At 40.7% G+C, this 18,138-nt stretch overlaps 1 protein-coding gene across 5 annotated transcripts in view; it reads left to right on the top strand.

Moving 5' to 3' along the window:
* The window catches only part of MCM8 (minichromosome maintenance 8 homologous recombination repair factor), a 47,409-nt gene that overhangs the window by 1,358 nt on the left and 27,913 nt on the right, over positions 1 to 18,138 (top strand). For 3 of the 5 annotated variants that reach the window (XR_014786433.1, XR_014786430.1, XM_084825241.1), the window contains exons 2-13: positions 693 to 866; positions 1,206 to 1,280; positions 2,682 to 2,764; positions 4,514 to 4,663; positions 7,768 to 7,871; positions 9,460 to 9,658; positions 10,210 to 10,295; positions 12,739 to 12,890; positions 14,020 to 14,218; positions 16,332 to 16,362; positions 16,993 to 17,133; positions 17,275 to 17,416. Coding sequence is in view for 2 of the 5 variants with exons in the window: in XM_084825241.1 (XP_084681367.1) it covers positions 728 to 866; positions 1,206 to 1,280; positions 2,682 to 2,764; positions 4,514 to 4,663; positions 7,768 to 7,871; positions 9,460 to 9,658; positions 10,210 to 10,295; positions 12,739 to 12,890; positions 14,020 to 14,218; positions 16,332 to 16,362; positions 16,993 to 17,133; positions 17,275 to 17,416 (1,501 nt within the window). In the remaining 3 variants the exon portion in view is untranslated. Of the gene's footprint in view, positions 1 to 632; positions 867 to 1,205; positions 1,281 to 2,681; positions 2,765 to 4,513; positions 4,664 to 7,767; positions 7,872 to 9,459; positions 9,659 to 10,209; positions 10,296 to 12,738; positions 12,891 to 14,019; positions 14,219 to 16,331; positions 16,363 to 16,992; positions 17,134 to 17,274; positions 17,417 to 18,138 lie in introns of those variants that run through there. The other 2 variants (XR_014786434.1, XM_084825264.1) reach the window with 1 other exon arrangement.

Below are 18,138 nucleotides of genomic sequence, written 5' to 3'. Positions count from 1 at the left end.
GGGCTTGTCTACTTCACCCTTCTTTCTGCTTCAGTGACAGCGTGAGGAGGAGACTGGAAGCTTTCGCATCCATTTTCACTTCACCTCAGTTTAGCATTTTGTTCAAACCCTAAACTGTGGCTAATTTTAACTGTATTTATTGGCTGCGTTTGCATGTCTCAATAAACCATGGCTAATCGTGATCGCACAAGTCATAGTGGGCCGGTTCGCATGACACAACAGTCTACCGTGGGTTAAAGTGAGGCTGTGGGATGTGTGCAGCCACCATTTTGCTTATCCAAGCCCCAGTCAGTGGTTGTAGTGTACAGACCCACGAAGCGTGGGTTATGTGAGGGTTGAACAACCCTAGAACAGATGATGGGTTATGTAAGGGTTGTTTAACCCTCGCATAACCCATGCTTGCCAGGTTTGCACAGCACGAAAAACCCAGAGTAGGGGTCAGATATACGCTTGTCATTTTACTTTTGATATCAATTTTTATTCCGTGATTTAAGATGTTTTATTTTACTTTAGGAGCAGCAGTGAAAAGCAGTTTAAAAATCTTAGAAATAAAATAATAAAACACTATAAACCCAGTCATATTTTATACATCCGTTTTATAATTCATCTGTTTTCTTCCATGTTAATAAATGATTACTTGCAAGATGTAATGTCACTTGCCACACAAATGGATTTAAAGTATTGTCCTTTAGTTTACTTGGGATTGCAAAGCGATTAGAGTGCTGAAATGAGCAGAGAGTCCAGTGGGAAAGGTTCTGGATGTGGAGGCAGTGGCTTTCAGAGGTGGAGAGGAAGAGGAGGATGGCAAGGAAGAGGAAAAGGTCGTGGACAGAGAGGAGACTGGAAAAATGGTGCTGGGAAGTCTGGTATGTGAATTCTGCAAGGTGACTTTGCATTATTGTGTTTTGCTGTTGGGGCTTGCCTTTTTCTTAGGAATATGTTAGTTGCTGGAATGTGTCCTGTGATAGCATAATGCAATGCTGGAGTCTAGGGTTGCCATACTCTGGAGTAGCATAATGCGTTGTCATAGCCTTGAAATGGACTGAAGTTTTCAAACCTAAATCCCATCTCAAAGTTGCTTTTGTGGGTAGCACAGGCAGTTGATAGTTTCATTATCACTTTGGGTGTAAATTGTAACTACATCTACCATAATTTTCGTAAAACTGATTTAAAATTTGTTATCATTGACTTCTTATACTTTTCAGCTCCTCCTCAGCTCATTCAGACAACATTGGATTGGGTTACTCCTTACAGAGGTTGGAAACTTTATTTCTCTGAAGGTGAGCTTTTTCCTGAATATATAAGAGAACTGAATGGAAGGCTGGAGAAGGGGAAAAAATCTGGCTTGCACTTAATTCTCCTCTTCAACTCAAGGGGTGATGCTAAACTCTTGATACTGTAACTATAAAATACATGGTTATGTAAAAACAAACAGTTTGAAGTAAATGGGTTTACTTTTACATATTTGCTAATCTTCTTTTAGACTTTTAGCTCCTCAGAGTGGGGACCTGTCTTGTTTGTTACTCTGTAAAGTGCCATGTGCATTTATGGTGCTATATAAATAAATGCAAAAAATTATGTGCAAGCTCTCAAAAGCTTGATCACAATTGCGTGCGTTTTGGCTAGCCCTAATAAAAGTGTCCTGATTATGGAATTTGGATTTTTTCTTTTGGACAAACCCAACTTTTTAATGTATAAATAAATGGTTTAATATATAAATAAATGGTTTATGTGACTTGTGCTCGCTGGGCCAATAAGCAAACAACCTTTTGCAGATATCTGGGACACAGTACATAAAGTTTACTATATGAGGGACTAAAGCTAGTTCTCCCTTTCAAATGGAAATACTTTTAACATGTGCTTCACACTATGACCAGATGCTTTATTTTAAATACGTATTTAATTATTTAATTAATTTAAATTTAAAACATATCCTGCTTTTTAAAAGTAAGATAAACTAATTTTGGCTTCTCTCAAAAATGCTAGTAGTGCTCTAATCAGCTTTCTTGTCATGTAACCCAATCCTGTGCATGTGTATTGTGAAGTAAATCCTACAGAGTTAAATGGGTCTATAATATCAGTTATTGGGTTTAGGCACGCCTAGTTCTGCATAAGATCAGGTTTTAAGGCATATTACGTACACTTACCTGGGATTGAGCCCCATTGAACAAAGTGGGATTTACTTCTGAGTAAAAGTGCTGTACGTGTGTTTAGGATTATACGGCCAGTAGCTTTTTAATGCCTGTAGTAACCAAAGACAGTGATAGGCATCAGAATTAATGAGCTTATTTCTAGGGTTGCTTTGGAGAAAGGGGTTTTCTTTCTGATTGACTTGGTACCACTTTGAGGAAATGTAATTGCTAATAGAGAAGATTTAAGGAGTGTCTTTGGGTTGTATCAATTTATCTACTTAGAGTAGACCCATTGAAATTAATTGGACTTAAGTTAGACTAACGTTAGATACAGCCCTTTCAGTCCTAAGCAAAACAAATAACATCTGCAGCAAAAATGTTTTGTTCGACTTCAAAAGGGCATTGATTCCTTTAAAAAAATCAGATAAAGGATTTGCTTGCAATATAAACAATGCCTACTAATTAAACATGTGTGCTTTTAGGGTGTAGGATCAGGGTTACCTAGAGGTATAAATATCTGTGTTAACTCATCTGTGTTTTCCAATTCAGCATATGATGACAAATCCCCTTTTATTCAGAAGACTGACGCATTTGAAAAGTTTTTTATGTCTCGAATAGATCTTTATGATAAGGTAAGACATTATTATGTGGCCGTCTTTCCTTCCTCACCCTGCCCCCTATGATCTTAGAGTGATATCTTGCTTTGAATACATTTGCCTTCTGAGGCTAGATTGACAACCACAAGTAGCAGAGCCATTGTGGTGCCTTTTCTAGAAAGACTTGGCAGACCAATTCTGTACGGCCCTTTAGAAGATCTGTAATAACTTGTTTTACAGGCCTTTGGGGGTCTGATGTTTGGTCATGAGGCTTAATTTAGGATCCCTAGCGTTGATTATACTTTTTACTGTTCCCTATTGACTGCATTCTTACTAAGTTTTATAGCGTTCTTAAGTATATTATGATATTATGTTTACGATGTTATGCTGTCACTTGTTTGAAAGCCCTGGTGGGCGTAAAGCCAGGCTACTAATGCAATACAGTAGTGACCTTTACAAGGTCAGGACTGGAAGGGAGCTGAATACCTTCTAGTCAGCTTCCTTGCTCTGACAGCATCTTCATGTGCTAAACCACATCCCTATTAGCGTAGTTCACACAACGCTAAGCCGTGGTGTGGTTTGTTGAAATCTGGCTTGTCGTTGTGTCTGAACCTATCTGGGCAAATAAACTATGGTTTATTAACCAGGGGTAAACCCCAAGTAGAAGCCATAGGCCTGGTTTGCATGACAAGACAGCCCCACTGTGGCTTAATTCACCTACAGGAGCTGTTGTGTTGTGCTGGGCACCCACAGTTGCCATTTTTGCATGGTGCCGATGGGCGCTCAGCTTGCCATGGCTTGTTGTGTCATGTGAACCCAGGCAGCAGGGGTTGTTTGAGGCTCAGACAACTCTCAAATAAGGTGCCTGGAACGACATGACAGACTTTGCAGATGAATTAAGCCCTGGTGGGCTGCTGTGTTGTGCAAACCAGGCCATAGTTTGTTTTTGACTTGCGAAATCTGGCTTGTTTAAGCCATGGCTTGTAGTGATATCTGAACCAAGAACGATGCCTGATCCCTGGCTTGTTTGTGCTGCTTTCTGCCCTGAAACGGAGGCACCCACCAAAAGCAGCCTGAAAATGAAACTACTCTGAAGGGTGGCAAAATGGATGGGAGAGAAAAAAACCCAAATCAGGAAAATAAGCTGCGTTTAGTTTGCTCATGTGTAGGACAATTCATGGCTAATGCAACAAACCATGGCTCAGAGCAGCCTTCCCCAATATGGTGACCTCCAGCTGTTGGACTTCAGCTCCCAGCATTCCTGACCATTGGCCATGCTGGCTGCCGCTGATGGGAAGTGAAGTCCAAAATATTTGGAGTTCATCAGGCTGGGGAAGGCTGACTTAGAGTTATATGTGAATATAGCCATTGCATTTCAAGTGCTAAATTACTTGCACATCATGTATTAGCCTTCACTCAATTTAATCTATCTCATTCTGATTATAGTGTGCCAAAAGTGGAAAAGAGGAGTGCATAACCCAGAGGTTTCTCCCTGATTCAGGGAATAGTTCAACCAGTTGAGATAGCTCAAATGGATGAGCCAAAACTTATATATTCTGGGGGTGATGATGCTGTTTAATAAAGACTTGGTGTTTTGTGAGAATAGTATTGGCAGTATTGCCGAAACACTTTATTTATTAAACATTTAGAATTGCCCTTCATCCTTGCAGATACCAGTGCAGTGTACAAATATGATTAAAATAAAACGTAATAGAGTAAAAACACTGAGGTATAACCTTTTAAAATTCTGTGACAAATTCACTTCCACATAGTTTCATTTCTTAGGATGAAATAGAAAGAAAAGGAAGCATTCTTGTGGATTATAAAGAGCTGACAAATGATAAAGAATTAGTGGAATCAATACCTGATATTGCTTCTGAATTCAGGGAAATGCCACAGAAAATATTGGACTGCATGGGCCTGGCCATACATCAGGTAAATACATCAAACAGATAGTGAGCAGTAGACTTTTGAGTGCAAAATAAAAGATTCACAGATTGTAGGTGTTATCTGGTGTGACTGTGTCACTTACAGCACAATCCTATGCATGTCTGCTCAGAAGTAAGGTCCATTGAATTCAATGGAGCTTACTCCCAGGTAAGTGTGGATAGGATTGCAGCTTTACTGTTCCTTTAACAAGTATTTTTGTTGTTGTTCAGTTGTTAAGTCATGTCCGACCCTTCGTGACCCCATGGACCATAGCACGCCAGGCCTTCCTATCCTCTGCTCTCTCCCAGAGTGTGCTCAAGGTCATATTCATTGCATTGGTGATGCTATCTAGCCATCTCATCCTCTGCTGTCTCCTTCTCCTTTTGCCTTCGATCTTTCCCAGCATCAGGGTCTTTTCCAGTGAATTTTCTCTTCGCATTTGGTGGCCAAAATATTTGAGCTTCAGCTTCAGTATCTGTCCTTCCAATGAGCACTCAGGGTTGATTTCCTTTAGGACTGATTGATTTGACACTCCTTGCAGTCCAGGGGACTCGTAAGAGTTTTCTCCAGCACCACAGTTCGAAAGCATCAATTCTTCAGTGCTCAGCCTTCTGTATAGTCCAGCTCTCTCAGCCATACGTTACTACTGGGAAAATCATAGCTTTGATTATACGAATCTTTGTTGGCAAAGTGATGTCTCTGCTTCTTACTATGCTGTCTAGGTTTGCCATAGCTTTCCTCCCAAGGAGCAAGCGTCTTTTAATTTCATGGCTACAGTCACCATCTGCGGTGATCTTGGAGCCTAAGAAAGTAAAATCTGTCACTGCTTCCATTTCTTCCCCTTCTATATGCCAGGAAGTGATGGGGCCAGATGCCATGATCTGAGTTTTTTTTAATGTTGAGTTTCAAACCAGCTTTTGCACTCTCCACTTTCACCCTCAACAAGAGGCTGTTTAGATCGTCTTCGCTTTCTGCCATTAGGGTGGTATCGTCTGCGTATCGGAGGTTGTTGATAATTCTCCCGGCAGTCTTAATTCCAACCTGTGATTCATCCAACCCGGAGTTTCTCATGATGTACTCTGCATATAAGTTAAATAAGCAGGGCAACAATATGCAGCCTTGTCGTACTCCTTTCCCAATTTTGAACCAATCGGTTGTTCCATATCCGGTTCTTACTGTTGCTTCTTGACCCTCATACAGGTTTCTCAGGAGGAAGGCAAGGTGGTCTGGTACTCCCATCTCTTTCAGAATTTGCCACAGTTTGTTGTGATCCACACAATCAAAGGCTTTAGCGTAGTCAGTGAAGCAGAAATAGACATTTTTCTGGAATTCTCTTGCTTTCTTCATGATCCAGCGAATGTTGGCGATTTGATCTCTAGTTCCTCTGCCTCTTTGAAACCCAGCTTGTACATCCGGTAGTTCTCGGTTCACATACTGCTGAAGCCCAGCTTGTAGGATTTTGAGCATAATCTTGCTGGCATGTGAAATGAGCGCAATTGTACGGTAGTTTGAACACTCTTTGGTATTGCCCTTCTTTGGAACTGGAATATAAACTGACCTTTTCCAGTCTTGTGACCACTGTTGAGTGTTCCAAATGTGTTGGCATATTGAATGCAGCACTTTAACAGCATCATCTTGTAGGATTTTAAATAGCTCAGCTGGAATACTGTCATCTCCGCTAGCTTTGTTGTTAGTAATGCTTCCTAAGGCCCACTTGACTTCACTCTCTAGGATGTCCCGCGCAAGTTCAGTGACCGTACTATCATGGCTATCAGGGACATTCAGATCTTTCCTGTATAGTTCTTCTGTGTATTCTTTCCACCTCTTCTTAATTGCATCTGCTTCTGTTAGGTCCTTGCCTTCTTTGTCCTTTATCATGCCCGTATTTGCACAAAATGTTCCCTTGCTATCTCCGATTTTCTTGAAGAGATCTCTAGTCTTTCCCATATACTATCCCTACTTCTAAATATCTAACAGTCCTTGGAAAGAAGTTCTTCAGATTTTAGTAAGATTTTCTTCCAAGTAAATCAGCATAGGATTGCAGCCCAAGCTTCCTGCCTCTTTTTGTTTTTAAGGTTAAATTGGGTTACTTGCCCTTTAAGCAAAAGAACCTGGGCTGGGATCTTTCTTCTGCATGGTTGTGTTGTGTTTGATAGTCCAATAATTGTCTGGCTAGAAAACTAAACGAAGCAGAAGAAAGGGACACATGCATGTTACTGTGCACAACAATGCCGTCCTATGCATGTTTACTCAGAAGTAAGTCCCATTGAATTCAGTGAAATGTATCCCAGTTCATTTTGTAGGAGCGCAGGTCTGAGTGTCTTTTCAAAGGACCATGCTGCTAACAGGCTTCCCAGTTTCTAACTTCACTACATGTTAAGTTCCTTGGGCCCAAATATGAAAATTATGAAATCAGGAGGAAAAAACATTTTTTTTGTTTCAGTGGTTTGTAGTGTAATTTGAAGTTTATGTCTATTTTGACAGTGAAAGTTGGCAAATAAACTAATTTCACTTGGCTTGAACAAAGCTCTTCTTAGAGCCAGTAAGTGCTCATTCCGGCATCCTGCAAAATGCAAAGATTAGAACATGATTTTTTGTTTTTTGGGAGTGGATGTTAAGAATGCAGAGTTTTGACTCCTGAAAGCTTCTACAAAATCAGTGTGGTTAGATCCACAGTCCCATGAGTAAAGATTTTATTCTATTTGATTGTGAAACTGCAACACATGAAAGTCTGTTTCATGTGCATATAAAGCAGCATGTATCTTGTGCTTATTTTGCTATGCTTTGGAATACAAAATGGGTTTGTTACTAGCTAACATGAGTGGCGCTCCTCTTCAAGAGGCCTCCTAAAAGCCTATTCCTGAGGGCTTGCCCACCCCCACCCCCCACAGAAGAACGTAGGATGTAGCATGGGGGAACTGCAGTCGAAAGGAGAAATAAGCCAGGAACTCCCTCCTCCCTTGCAGAAGCAGAAAGCACCTTCTGTGTGAGCAAGGACACCTTTAGAAATTAAGGCTTAGATCCAAAAGTGATACCAATTATTTCTACATATAGTCTAAATTATGTAGAGTTTCATGGACATTGTTTTGCCTCTTTTTATTATCCTATAGGTGCTAAGCAAAGATCTTGAAAAACATGCAGCAGAACTGCAGGAGCAAGAAGGGCTACCCATTGATGAAGAGCCCATAATAAATGTACCATATATTCATGCAAGGTAGCTACTATTTTTTAAAATCCTACTAGAAGGATGAAAATCTGCATTTTCAAAAAAGGGGGAATTGTACATTTGTGTGCTATGTGGCATACACAAATTCTTGTATAATTGTAAAAGATAAAACTAGAAAATGGGAATTCTGTGATCATCTCCCAGGGTTTGCAGAGAATGCTGATATTAATCTTCAACCAGTAACCAATGAATGGAGGTGGCAACAGCAGTAATAACACCACCACTACTGGCCTCATTAAGGTGTAGCAACAAACAATGCTTTGTTGTTAAAAGAACGCATCCCATCCTTTGCACGTAGGAGAGAAAGCGTGAAATCTCTTCATTGAATTAATGGAAGGCTCGTTTCCATTGAGACAGACAACACGGCGTGGATATCAAATGTATTATGACTTCAACAATCATCCTATGTTCTTTGGGTAACAGGACTAAATGCTTCATGAACTATACTTCCAATAAGAATTGTTTTGGTTTCCTTCACCGTTGTAAGGAAGAGGGCAGACCATTTTTGTGGAATGCATAATAACTCTAGGAGCTTTGGCAATGTCAGTCTAGAAAATATGCCATTATAGTTGTATTGGCCCCAGGAGCGTAGCCAAGTCACCTGTAGTGTTAGAGGGGCCTAGAGATTTATAATGCTTGCTTAAGTTCATTATTAGTGCAGTTCCCTTGCTAGTAAACCTCTGAGCATGTGAAGATGAGTCAAAGGCCGATACATTCCACACTAATGAGCCAGAAGGCCTTATCAAGATGTGCCTGAGAAGCAAATTTTGTTTATGCTGAGCTGCAGGTGGCTGTGCAGAGAACCGTAGCAATGCTAGTTGACGGTGGGAATGAAGGCTAGGGAGTGCTTGCTGCTGTTATACTGCTAACATGTATTGTATAAAACCCATTTGATCCAATGGCTCGTGGTTCAGAGAAGCTGTCTGATCCAACCATTGGGTATGCTGTAAGTTACCCAGTAAAGTCTTCTTGTAAGTAAGCCTTTGGATCTGATTTATCACTATCATGGCACCTCTAACCTAAGTGTTCACTGCCCACGGCCAGGGCAACACAATAGTATATCAGAATAACTTGACAAAAAGGAAGTTTCCTAGGACTAAACGTGTTAACAACACACACAACATAACACACAGTCATCTTTGTTCTGAATTTTGGTCTGCTAGAATAATTTGCAGATCAAAATTTAGCTTGTAGAGGTGAATTCTTAGAAATACTGAAGTCATTACAGCTGTAATTCAGAGGTTTAAGCAGTATGCTTGCTATGTAGAAAAGGAATGCTATTTGGTATTGTAAAGCAAAGCATTGCTAAATTATTGCTAAAAGCATTAGCCCTGATCTAGGCAAAATTAGTTACATTTAAGTCCCGTTGAAATCAATGGCACAGGTTAGTTATGACTAATTAAAGTTTCATTGATTTTTTTTCCCAATGGGATGTACAGCCTGATTTTATGCATGTCTACACAGCAGTAACTCCTACAGAGGCATGCATAGCACGGTAGGTTTTAGGATGATCTCTCTGGATTGTATTTAATACACAGTTACCTAATTTTTGTTCTTTATGAATTATTATTTTTAGAGTGTACAACTATGAACCTCTTACTCAACTTAAGAATATTCGAGCTAATTGCTATGGGAAATACGTTGCTTTGCGCGGGACTGTTGTGCGTGTCAGTAATATTAAGCCTATCTGTACTAAGATGGCATTTATATGTAGCGCTTGTGGAAACACGCAAAGTTTACCTCTCCCTGATGGAAAATATACTCTCCCTACAAAGGTAACTATTCTAATAATTAAAACACTTTTTTAGCCACTTGTCATTATTAGACTGGTAAGACTAAACGCTAAGGGCAGTATCTGACTGTCCCATTCCACAAACTCAAATAGCAGTAGCAGAACCTCAGCAGAACCTTTCTGTTGCACAAGTATAATGCACAACTGTTTGCACGGGGGTAATGTGCAAGTGCTTGCACAACCCCACTTGCGCAAACATGACTTTAGTTGGATTCTCCTCTTGGGCATAGTTTGGAACCTAGTTTCCACTAGCACAATGACACAGTTGGATAATGCCCTAAAGTAGTAACATTTAAGGGAAAATAAGAGACCTTTCAAAAATTAGACAAAATATCTGTCATGCCTTCTGGTTTACTACCAGTTTGATCAACATGGCTTATATGTTTAAAGCTAAAGAATTATTCAGAGTGGTATTATTCAAGGGGGAAGGAAAATCAATACAGATTTGATTCCTCCTACCCCAAAATCATATGGAACAAGCTGTTGCCATATAAGCCTGCTTTTGTACTAAATTTCAACATAATGTGTTTTCAGTGTCCTTTGCCTGAATGCCATGGACGATCATTCATTGCAGACAGAAGTTCTCCTTATACTGTTACAGTGGACTGGCAGTCCGTTAAGTAAGCACACAGTGTGGTTCTTTTAATGTGATATTTTGGCGGTATAATTGAAATTTGTTGATAAACTCTACTTTGGACTCTCATATTTTTATAAGTTGAGGTTTAAGGAAAACATTGCTATGTTCTTGAGAAAATTAATAACCGACTGTATCATTTTTGAAGTGTAATATAACTCCTTTTTTGAAGTTGTGTTGAATAAAAATAAATCCCATCCCTAAATGAAATGTTCAGTTCCTTCCCTCTTATATTGGTTTTACACAATAAATAGCCACCCTGATCCAAAGTCAGCAATCCTATCTCACATGCCATGAAAAACAGATTTGGTGCTTTGAAGAGTTTGGTTTGAGCTCTGGCTACCAGGTACTCTCCTTCCTGAATAAAGTGCTGCTTTTTAGAAAGAAAGCATCAGATCCTTCATTTGCAATTCATGTGAACCAGCCTTTACATATTAGTAGAATGTTTAGAACAATTCTTAGAGAGGTCATGTTTCTTGAGAGGGAATGGATTACCAGGATTTATTTATTTCATTTCTATACTGCCCAATAGCTGGAGCTCTTTGGGCAGTTCACAAAAATTAAAACCAAAGAGCACACAATAAAACAATACAAAATATATAAAACAAAACCACAGTAAACAATACAACCAGAATAAAACCTAGTAGCAGTGCAGGGATTTAAAATACAGATTTAAAACAGCACAGCTAAGAGCTAAAATGCTAAAATGACTGGGAAAATAAAAAGGTCTTCACCTGGGGCCGGAAAGAATACAATGTAGGTGCCAGGCGAACCTCACTAGGGAGCTCATTCCACAGCCGGGGTGCCATAGCAGAGAAAGCCCTCCTCCTAGTAGCCACCTGCCTCACTTTCCTATGGGCAGGCACATAGGGGAGGAGGTGATCCTTCAGGTAACTTGGCCCCAAGCCGTTAAGGGCTTTGAATGTTAATACCAGCACTTTGAATCGGGCCCAGAAATGGACTGGCAGCCAGTGCAGCTAGAAAAGTACCGGCATAATATGAGCTCGTTGGCCAGTCCCTGTTAATAGTCTTGCTGCCCTATTTTGGACCAGCTGAAGTTTCCAGACCGTTTTCAAAGGCAGCCCCACCTATAACGCATTGCAGTAATCCAGATGAGAAGTATCAGAGCATGGATAACTGTAGCTAGGCTATCTCTGTCCAGATAAGGGCGTAGCTGGTATACCAGCCTAAGCTGATAAAAAAAATGCTCCGTGCCACTGAGTTCACCTGTGCCTCAAGTGACGGTTCTGGATCCAAGAGCACCCCCAAACTACAAATGTGATCTTTTAGGGGGAGTGCAACCCCCTCCAGAACAGGTTGAATATCACCTAGCCGGGCAGACGAACCACCCACTAACAGTACCTCCACCTTGTCTGGATTGAGTTTCAGTTTATTGGCCCTCATCCAGTCCATTACCATGCCCAGGCCCTTATTCAGAACAGCCACTGTCTCACCTGGGTTTGATGAGAAAGGTGGAGCTGGGCAATATGCCATCCACATATTGATGGCACCTCAGCCCACACCTCTGGATAACCTCCCCCAGCGGTTTCATGTAGATGTTAAACAGTGTGGGGGATAAAATAGAGCCCTGTGGAACCCCATGGCATAATTGCCATGGCACAGAGCAATAATCCCCCAGCACTACCTTCTGGCGTTGGCCATCCAAGTAGGGGCAGAACCACTGTGGTGCAGTGCCTCCAACTCCCAACCCAGACAGCCTATCCAGAAGGATACCATGGTCGATGGTATCAAAAGCCGCTGAGAGGTCCAGGAGAATCAACAGGGTTGCACTCCCCCTGTCTCACTCACAGCAGAGGTCATCCCACAGAGTGACCAAGGTAGTTTCTGTTCCAAAACCAGGCCTGAAGCCCGATTGAAATGGAACTAGATAATCCGTTTCATTCAAGAGGGCCTGGAGCTGTTCTGCAACCACCCATTCAAGCACCTTGCCCAAGAAGGGGATGTTGGCCACTGGCCTATAATTGTTAACATCCTCCAGGTCCAGGTTAGGCTTTTTCCGGAATGGTCTGATGCCTCTTTTAAAGAGGCCAGCACCACTCCCTCTCTCAAGGAGGAATTTACAACCTCCTGGACCCAGCTGAACATTCCCTCCTTATTTGATTTAATAAGCTGTGAAGGGCAAGGGTCAAGCACACAAGTGGTCGATCAGACACACACATACATTATAGGAAGCACATTATACAAGTACTCCAGGATCCAAAGTGAGTTCCTCTAGCCTTCCAGGCACAAATTGGGATGCTATTTTTGACGTACAGTATCCTAAACAGTTTGTATACTCTATCTCTTACCACTTCCATCCCCTGAAGCTGTTTAATGTAGCTATTTCCTCTGATTTAGGCTGGGAGTATAAATTTGCACTATCTGTATGTAGTATCTTAAATACAAAATTATTATACCATGTATTCTAGGATTCAAGAGCTCATGTCAGATGATCATCGAGAAGCTGGTAGAATTCCTCGCACAATAGAGTGTGAACTGGTTCAGGATCTTGTAGATAGCTGTGTTCCAGGAGATGTGATTACCATTGCAGGAATTGTCAAGGTGTCAAACACCGAGGAAGGTACACTATGTCTGTCTATAGCTTATGTGAGTTGGTGTTTATGCAGGTATTCATCTTCTTTGGAATTTATGAAGTATATGGTTAAAGAAATTGATAAAATGGTAAAAGACACTGTCTTAAAATAGCAACTCTTGTGGCTATCTGTGTGCATGACCGTGTAGTCTAATGAGAAGTAATCCTAGTGAGAGCTGATGAAGGTAGACGTTGAGCTACAAATCCCCAGTTCAAATCTCTCATCTGTCATGAATTTATGAGACAACCTCAGGCAAGCCATTCTGTATCAGCCTCTGCTCCTCCCCACCCCTGAAAATATGGGAAGGATAATATTGATCTTACTTGAAAATGGGAAGCACTTTGTACACTTGAAACTACTGTACAAATACTAAGAATTAAAAACAATAATGAAATTAAGTTCTGTTGATTTCAGTGGGACTTCTGTATCAGTAGTTGAGTACAGGATTGAAATATAGCTTGATGGATTTCATTTTGAGTATTTTGTTGCATCACTTTCATGTTCTAATACTAGACGTTTTTGGTTTGAACTTCAGTAAGGTTTCTGACATGCAAGCAAAACCCTTAGAATATTACCAAATCTGAGTTCGCAAAACTGGGTGGACTTGGCCACTCTGCGCCTATTGACGTCTTGCATACATTTAAGGCTGATTAAGGCTTAACAGGGGAGAAGCCAGTTTTTGCTGATTCCTCCCTCATCCTGCCATCTGTTATATCCCCTGAAAATCTGCTTCAGTGGGTTGGGGGACCCTTCGGAACATGGGAGAGGTGCCTCTGAGGGTGCTGTAGAGGAAGGGAGGAATCGACAAAAATATCTTCTTGTCCCTTTCTGCCAGCGGGAGTGTTGCAAGCTGAATTCCTGCCGGTGGAATAAAAACATCACCACATCCGTGGTATGGAAACAATGCATCTTTACAAATAAGCATATTAATTGCAAGTATCTAGGTTACTTTGGTCCTTGGAGCTGAATAAGCTGGTAACTTCTGATATTAATGAACTGTCATCCTGTGTTTAGTTAACAAATATTTAAAACTAAGTTAATATTTACTATGAGCCTTTGTATAGTATGTCCCTGTACAGAGATATTAACATGACTGCTGGTTTGATAATTTAACAGGAGCATCTAGAAATAAAAATGATAAATGTGTCTTCCTATTATACATCGAAGCAAACTCTGTCAGTAATACTAAAGGACAGAAAGTCAAGAACGATGAAAATGGAATAAACCATCAAGCATGCATGGAGTTTTCGCTTAAAGATCTTTATGCTGTTCAGGAAATTCAAGCTGAAGAGAATCTGTTCAAGCTGATTATTAAGTATGTCATTTCTTGCATGTCAGTGGATATTATATTTTGCTTGCCATCGTGTCTTAACACTCCAAATTACCAATCTGAACTAAAAAAACTAAAAACAGGATCACATTTTTGGAGAAAGTGGGTTGCATGTTATTTAGTCATCAAACAGCAGTACCTGGTTAGGCATAACTGTAATTAAGCAGCAATTTCTATATTCTTTGCATGCCCCAAAATATGAATACAATGGTAGGGAGTATTCTTCAAATCAGGAATGTTTTGTTAAAAGTAGACCCATTACAAGTCACTTCTGGAGTCCATGGTGGAATGTATGCAAAGTTACCTCTAACCACCATTTAAAAGTTGGGCACCTTTTGTTGTGTTCCCAGCTTCTCGGGGGGGGGGGGGGGAGAAATATTTGTACTATGTTACAAAAAGGAGCTCTGCCAGTAAGGGAAAGTCTCCCCTACCCCCAAGATCCATCATATATGTAAAGTCAGAGATGTATAAAACAGCAAAACCAAGAACAATCCAGGTGCTAAAATGTGGTAATAATAACTTTGCCAACCTCCTGTACTGGTAGAAATGTAACAAAAACATGCTGTGAGTTCCAGCTGGCAGTATCCTAGACAGACACCATGCCCCTTTTGTACTACTTGTATGATCTCTTAGGATAACTTCAGAGGTAGGAGAGGATGTCACCTGCACCATTTGTGACCTCACAAACACTGTGCTTAAAGACAAGGCCCATATTGGCCATAGCCACTGTGTGACACTGCTGAAAAGGGCACATGAATCTGCTTTACTACTGAATAGTCTTTTTTCAATTTTTCAATTTATAACATGGTCTGATATACTGAACTAGAACAACTTCTTCTGTTCTCCATTCCACTTGTGACCTGGGAGGGGATAGATGAGTGCCAGAACACCAAGCAGATGGAATCGGATTTGAGGTGCTATTAGAGGAGGAATCTAAAATGCTCACTCTACAGTCCTTGGAGTCCAGGATGTTCAGAATATAGCACAGCTGAACAGTAGGCATCTAAAACATTGGTAGGAGAGATAGTGAGTGCAGGTACTTTCTGTGTAACTAGTATAGATTTATAAGTATCCATAAATACTTCCTAATGTTAAACAGTTAAAACTAGTCCAGCCAAAGTTAATCACTTAGTCTTAGTGATTTCAGTGGAAGAGATGTAATGATTGAAATCAATGGGTTGGAGCCAGAGTTTTGCTCTGCCAGTGGGAACATAACCAGGTGGAATTCTGCTCACAACACTCCAGCTTATGGAACATGGGGGAAGGTGATTTTTGCCAATTTTCCTCTCCCTCTGCAGCCCTCAGCACCAACTTTCCCATGTTCCAGGGGGTCTCCCAATTCTCTGGAGCAGTTTTTTGGGGGACATTGTAGGGGAAGGATGGAATCAACAAAGATTGTATCTTCCCTGATTACACAGTTGGAGAGCTCTGCTGGACCAAAAGCTTCCTGTGGATCGAAGGAGCCCTTCTGTCTGCCACAGGATTTTGCTGAATCCAATTTAATGTGTCCTAAAAGTGCTTAGCTTTGGCAGAATTGTGCCCTTAGCATTCTTTATGGACTTGGAATGTTTAAAACTTAGGTTTTGATGTTTGCAAAGGAAGAGTAGTTGTTAGGCTTGTAAGAAAGCCCAAACCTTCTGCTAATTCTGTTACTGCTAGCAAGATATTAGCCAGGCTGTGTGTGTTTCATAACTCTGTACAAAAAAAGAATATGATAGCAGCTAAGAATCTCAGCATACTTTGAAAATGCAATTTTCTTACTAGGTGTTATATGGCTACAGAGAGAGATTTGAAAGTGTGTGTGCAATGCTTGGTGAAATCCCAGAAGCCAAAGTACAGTTCCATGAGTAGTATTTCAGGGCCCTATGTAGCACCTTGCTCTTGTCCCTCCCAACGACTAGCAGGAGGAGAATAACTAGTATAGAATGCATGCAAATTTGCTTAATTAGCACAAGTCATACAGGCTTACAGAATTCAGTTTAACAGAGTTTGCATTACCTTAGCACTGGTGTGTGTGTGTGTGTGGGGGGCTATTATTCACAACTCTAAATGTTTGTTTTGATACTATGTTGTTAATATTGCATTTTTTCCCTCCTAGCTCTCTTTGTCCTACTATCTATGGTCATGAGGTAAGTGCATTCCAACAACAAAATTCTGAGGTCTATATTCTAAATGCTTTCCAGAAATCATAGGGTTCTTTTTTAATTGACCACATTTTGTCAATTAACTTGTTGGCAACAAACAATAAGCAATGCCGAATAGCACTGTGTAAGATTGAGGCTTCCATTATTCTGTATTCCCCTGCCATTTGTAGGATTCAATCTGTTAACTTAGCATTAAAAATAAATTCCTGAATTCCTCATGCGATCTGATCTAGACGTGTTCTGAAGGCCACAGTGAAAATACATAATGAACTTCAGGGTAGCTGACAACTTGCATATTTGCTGGCTTTAATTATTAAAAAATGTGTATATCACTTTTATAATGTGACAGTTAAAGGTTTTATAATTATTTTATAGGAGTTTATCTGAGATTGTTGTTCCTAACGTCTACAAACTGATGTCATGTGATTTTAAAACAATGAACAGATCCAGTTTTTAATTGCCTTGTTCCTGATGTTTAGTATTTTGCCTTTGCATTTTCATCTCTACCTCTGAAGGGTAGGATTTTCAAGTTCTTACCAGGTATCAGTGGACCATGTGCTGCCACCTTGAGCTAATTGTTTCAACTATCTTATGTGTCACTCTTTCATTGAATAGATTGTGAAAGCTGGCTTAGTGTTGGCATTATTTGGAGGATGTCAGAAGTATGTGGATGATAAAAACAGGATTCCTATTCGAGGAGACCCACACCTTCTGGTGGTTGGAGATCCAGGACTAGGGAAAAGTCAGATGTTACAAGTATGGATGATTATCATACTACTTTTAGTGCAAGGAAATGCCATATAGTCTTGTTTCCCGGGGTTATTTTGTTCTTTTTAGTATAACTGTGGTAGCTGACTCACAGCTTGCAAAACTCACCTTTTCCATTTGTTTCCTAAGGCTGTATGCAATATTGCGCCTCGTGGTGTCTATGTTTGTGGCAATGCCACTACTACTTCTGGCCTGACTGTAACTCTGTCTAGAGACAGTTCATCTGGAGATTTTTCACTGGAAGCTGGTGCTCTTGTGCTTGGTGATCAAGGTACTACATAAAGTGTTATTTTAAAGATCCAACGTTTATTATGGCATACGCTTTCATGGACCACCATCCACTCAGTTAGAAGCATGAAGTGTCATCCTAAACGACTTGGGACAAGGTTACCTTAGGGACTTCCTCACCCTTTGCGTCCCTGCCTGGTCCTTGCAGTCCTCAGGAGGGAGTAGAGAGTTTACAGTTGCTGTGTGTGTGTCGTGGGGGGGGCGGGGGTCTTACCTTCCTCCTTTTTTTCTTTTTAAATATGTTTTAAAGGCCATGGCTTTGGCAACGGAGCTTTGGTCACCACCAAAGAGTGGTAGTAGCCAGAGCTCTACTGCTATTGTGCTGGCAGCTTTACAGATATTCTTAAAATAAAGACCGGGGGGGGGGAGAGTAAGAAGCCCTCTGACACACATACTTGTAAGCCACTCACTTTCCCACCGAATTGTTTTATCCACCTTCTCTTTTGCCGGAGAGGTTTTTCCTGAAATGCCCCCCCCATCCCCAAATCAGGTGAACTTCTGAAATGACAGGAGACTAGTCCTAGTTTTTACATACTTTTGGGATTCCCTAGGTAAGCAGAAGTATATATGTTGGTGGTAAATTAAAAGAAATATACACTTTAAAAAGGTAACTTAAAAATGGCTGGACAAGGGCCTGTGAGCTTCTGGGATATACGGAATGTTGCCATGTCAGTTGAGGGGGGACGATTAAGGAATGGAGTAGAG

This window comes from Heloderma suspectum, chromosome 1 (genome assembly GCF_057233095.1).
Source record: "Heloderma suspectum isolate Gila_16-S chromosome 1, 16-S_ref, whole genome shotgun sequence".
In the NCBI taxonomy this organism is placed as follows: domain Eukaryota; kingdom Metazoa; phylum Chordata; class Lepidosauria; order Squamata; family Helodermatidae; genus Heloderma; species Heloderma suspectum.
Note: the sequence above shows the minus strand (reverse complement) of the source record. Positions and strands in the feature narration are given on the sequence as shown.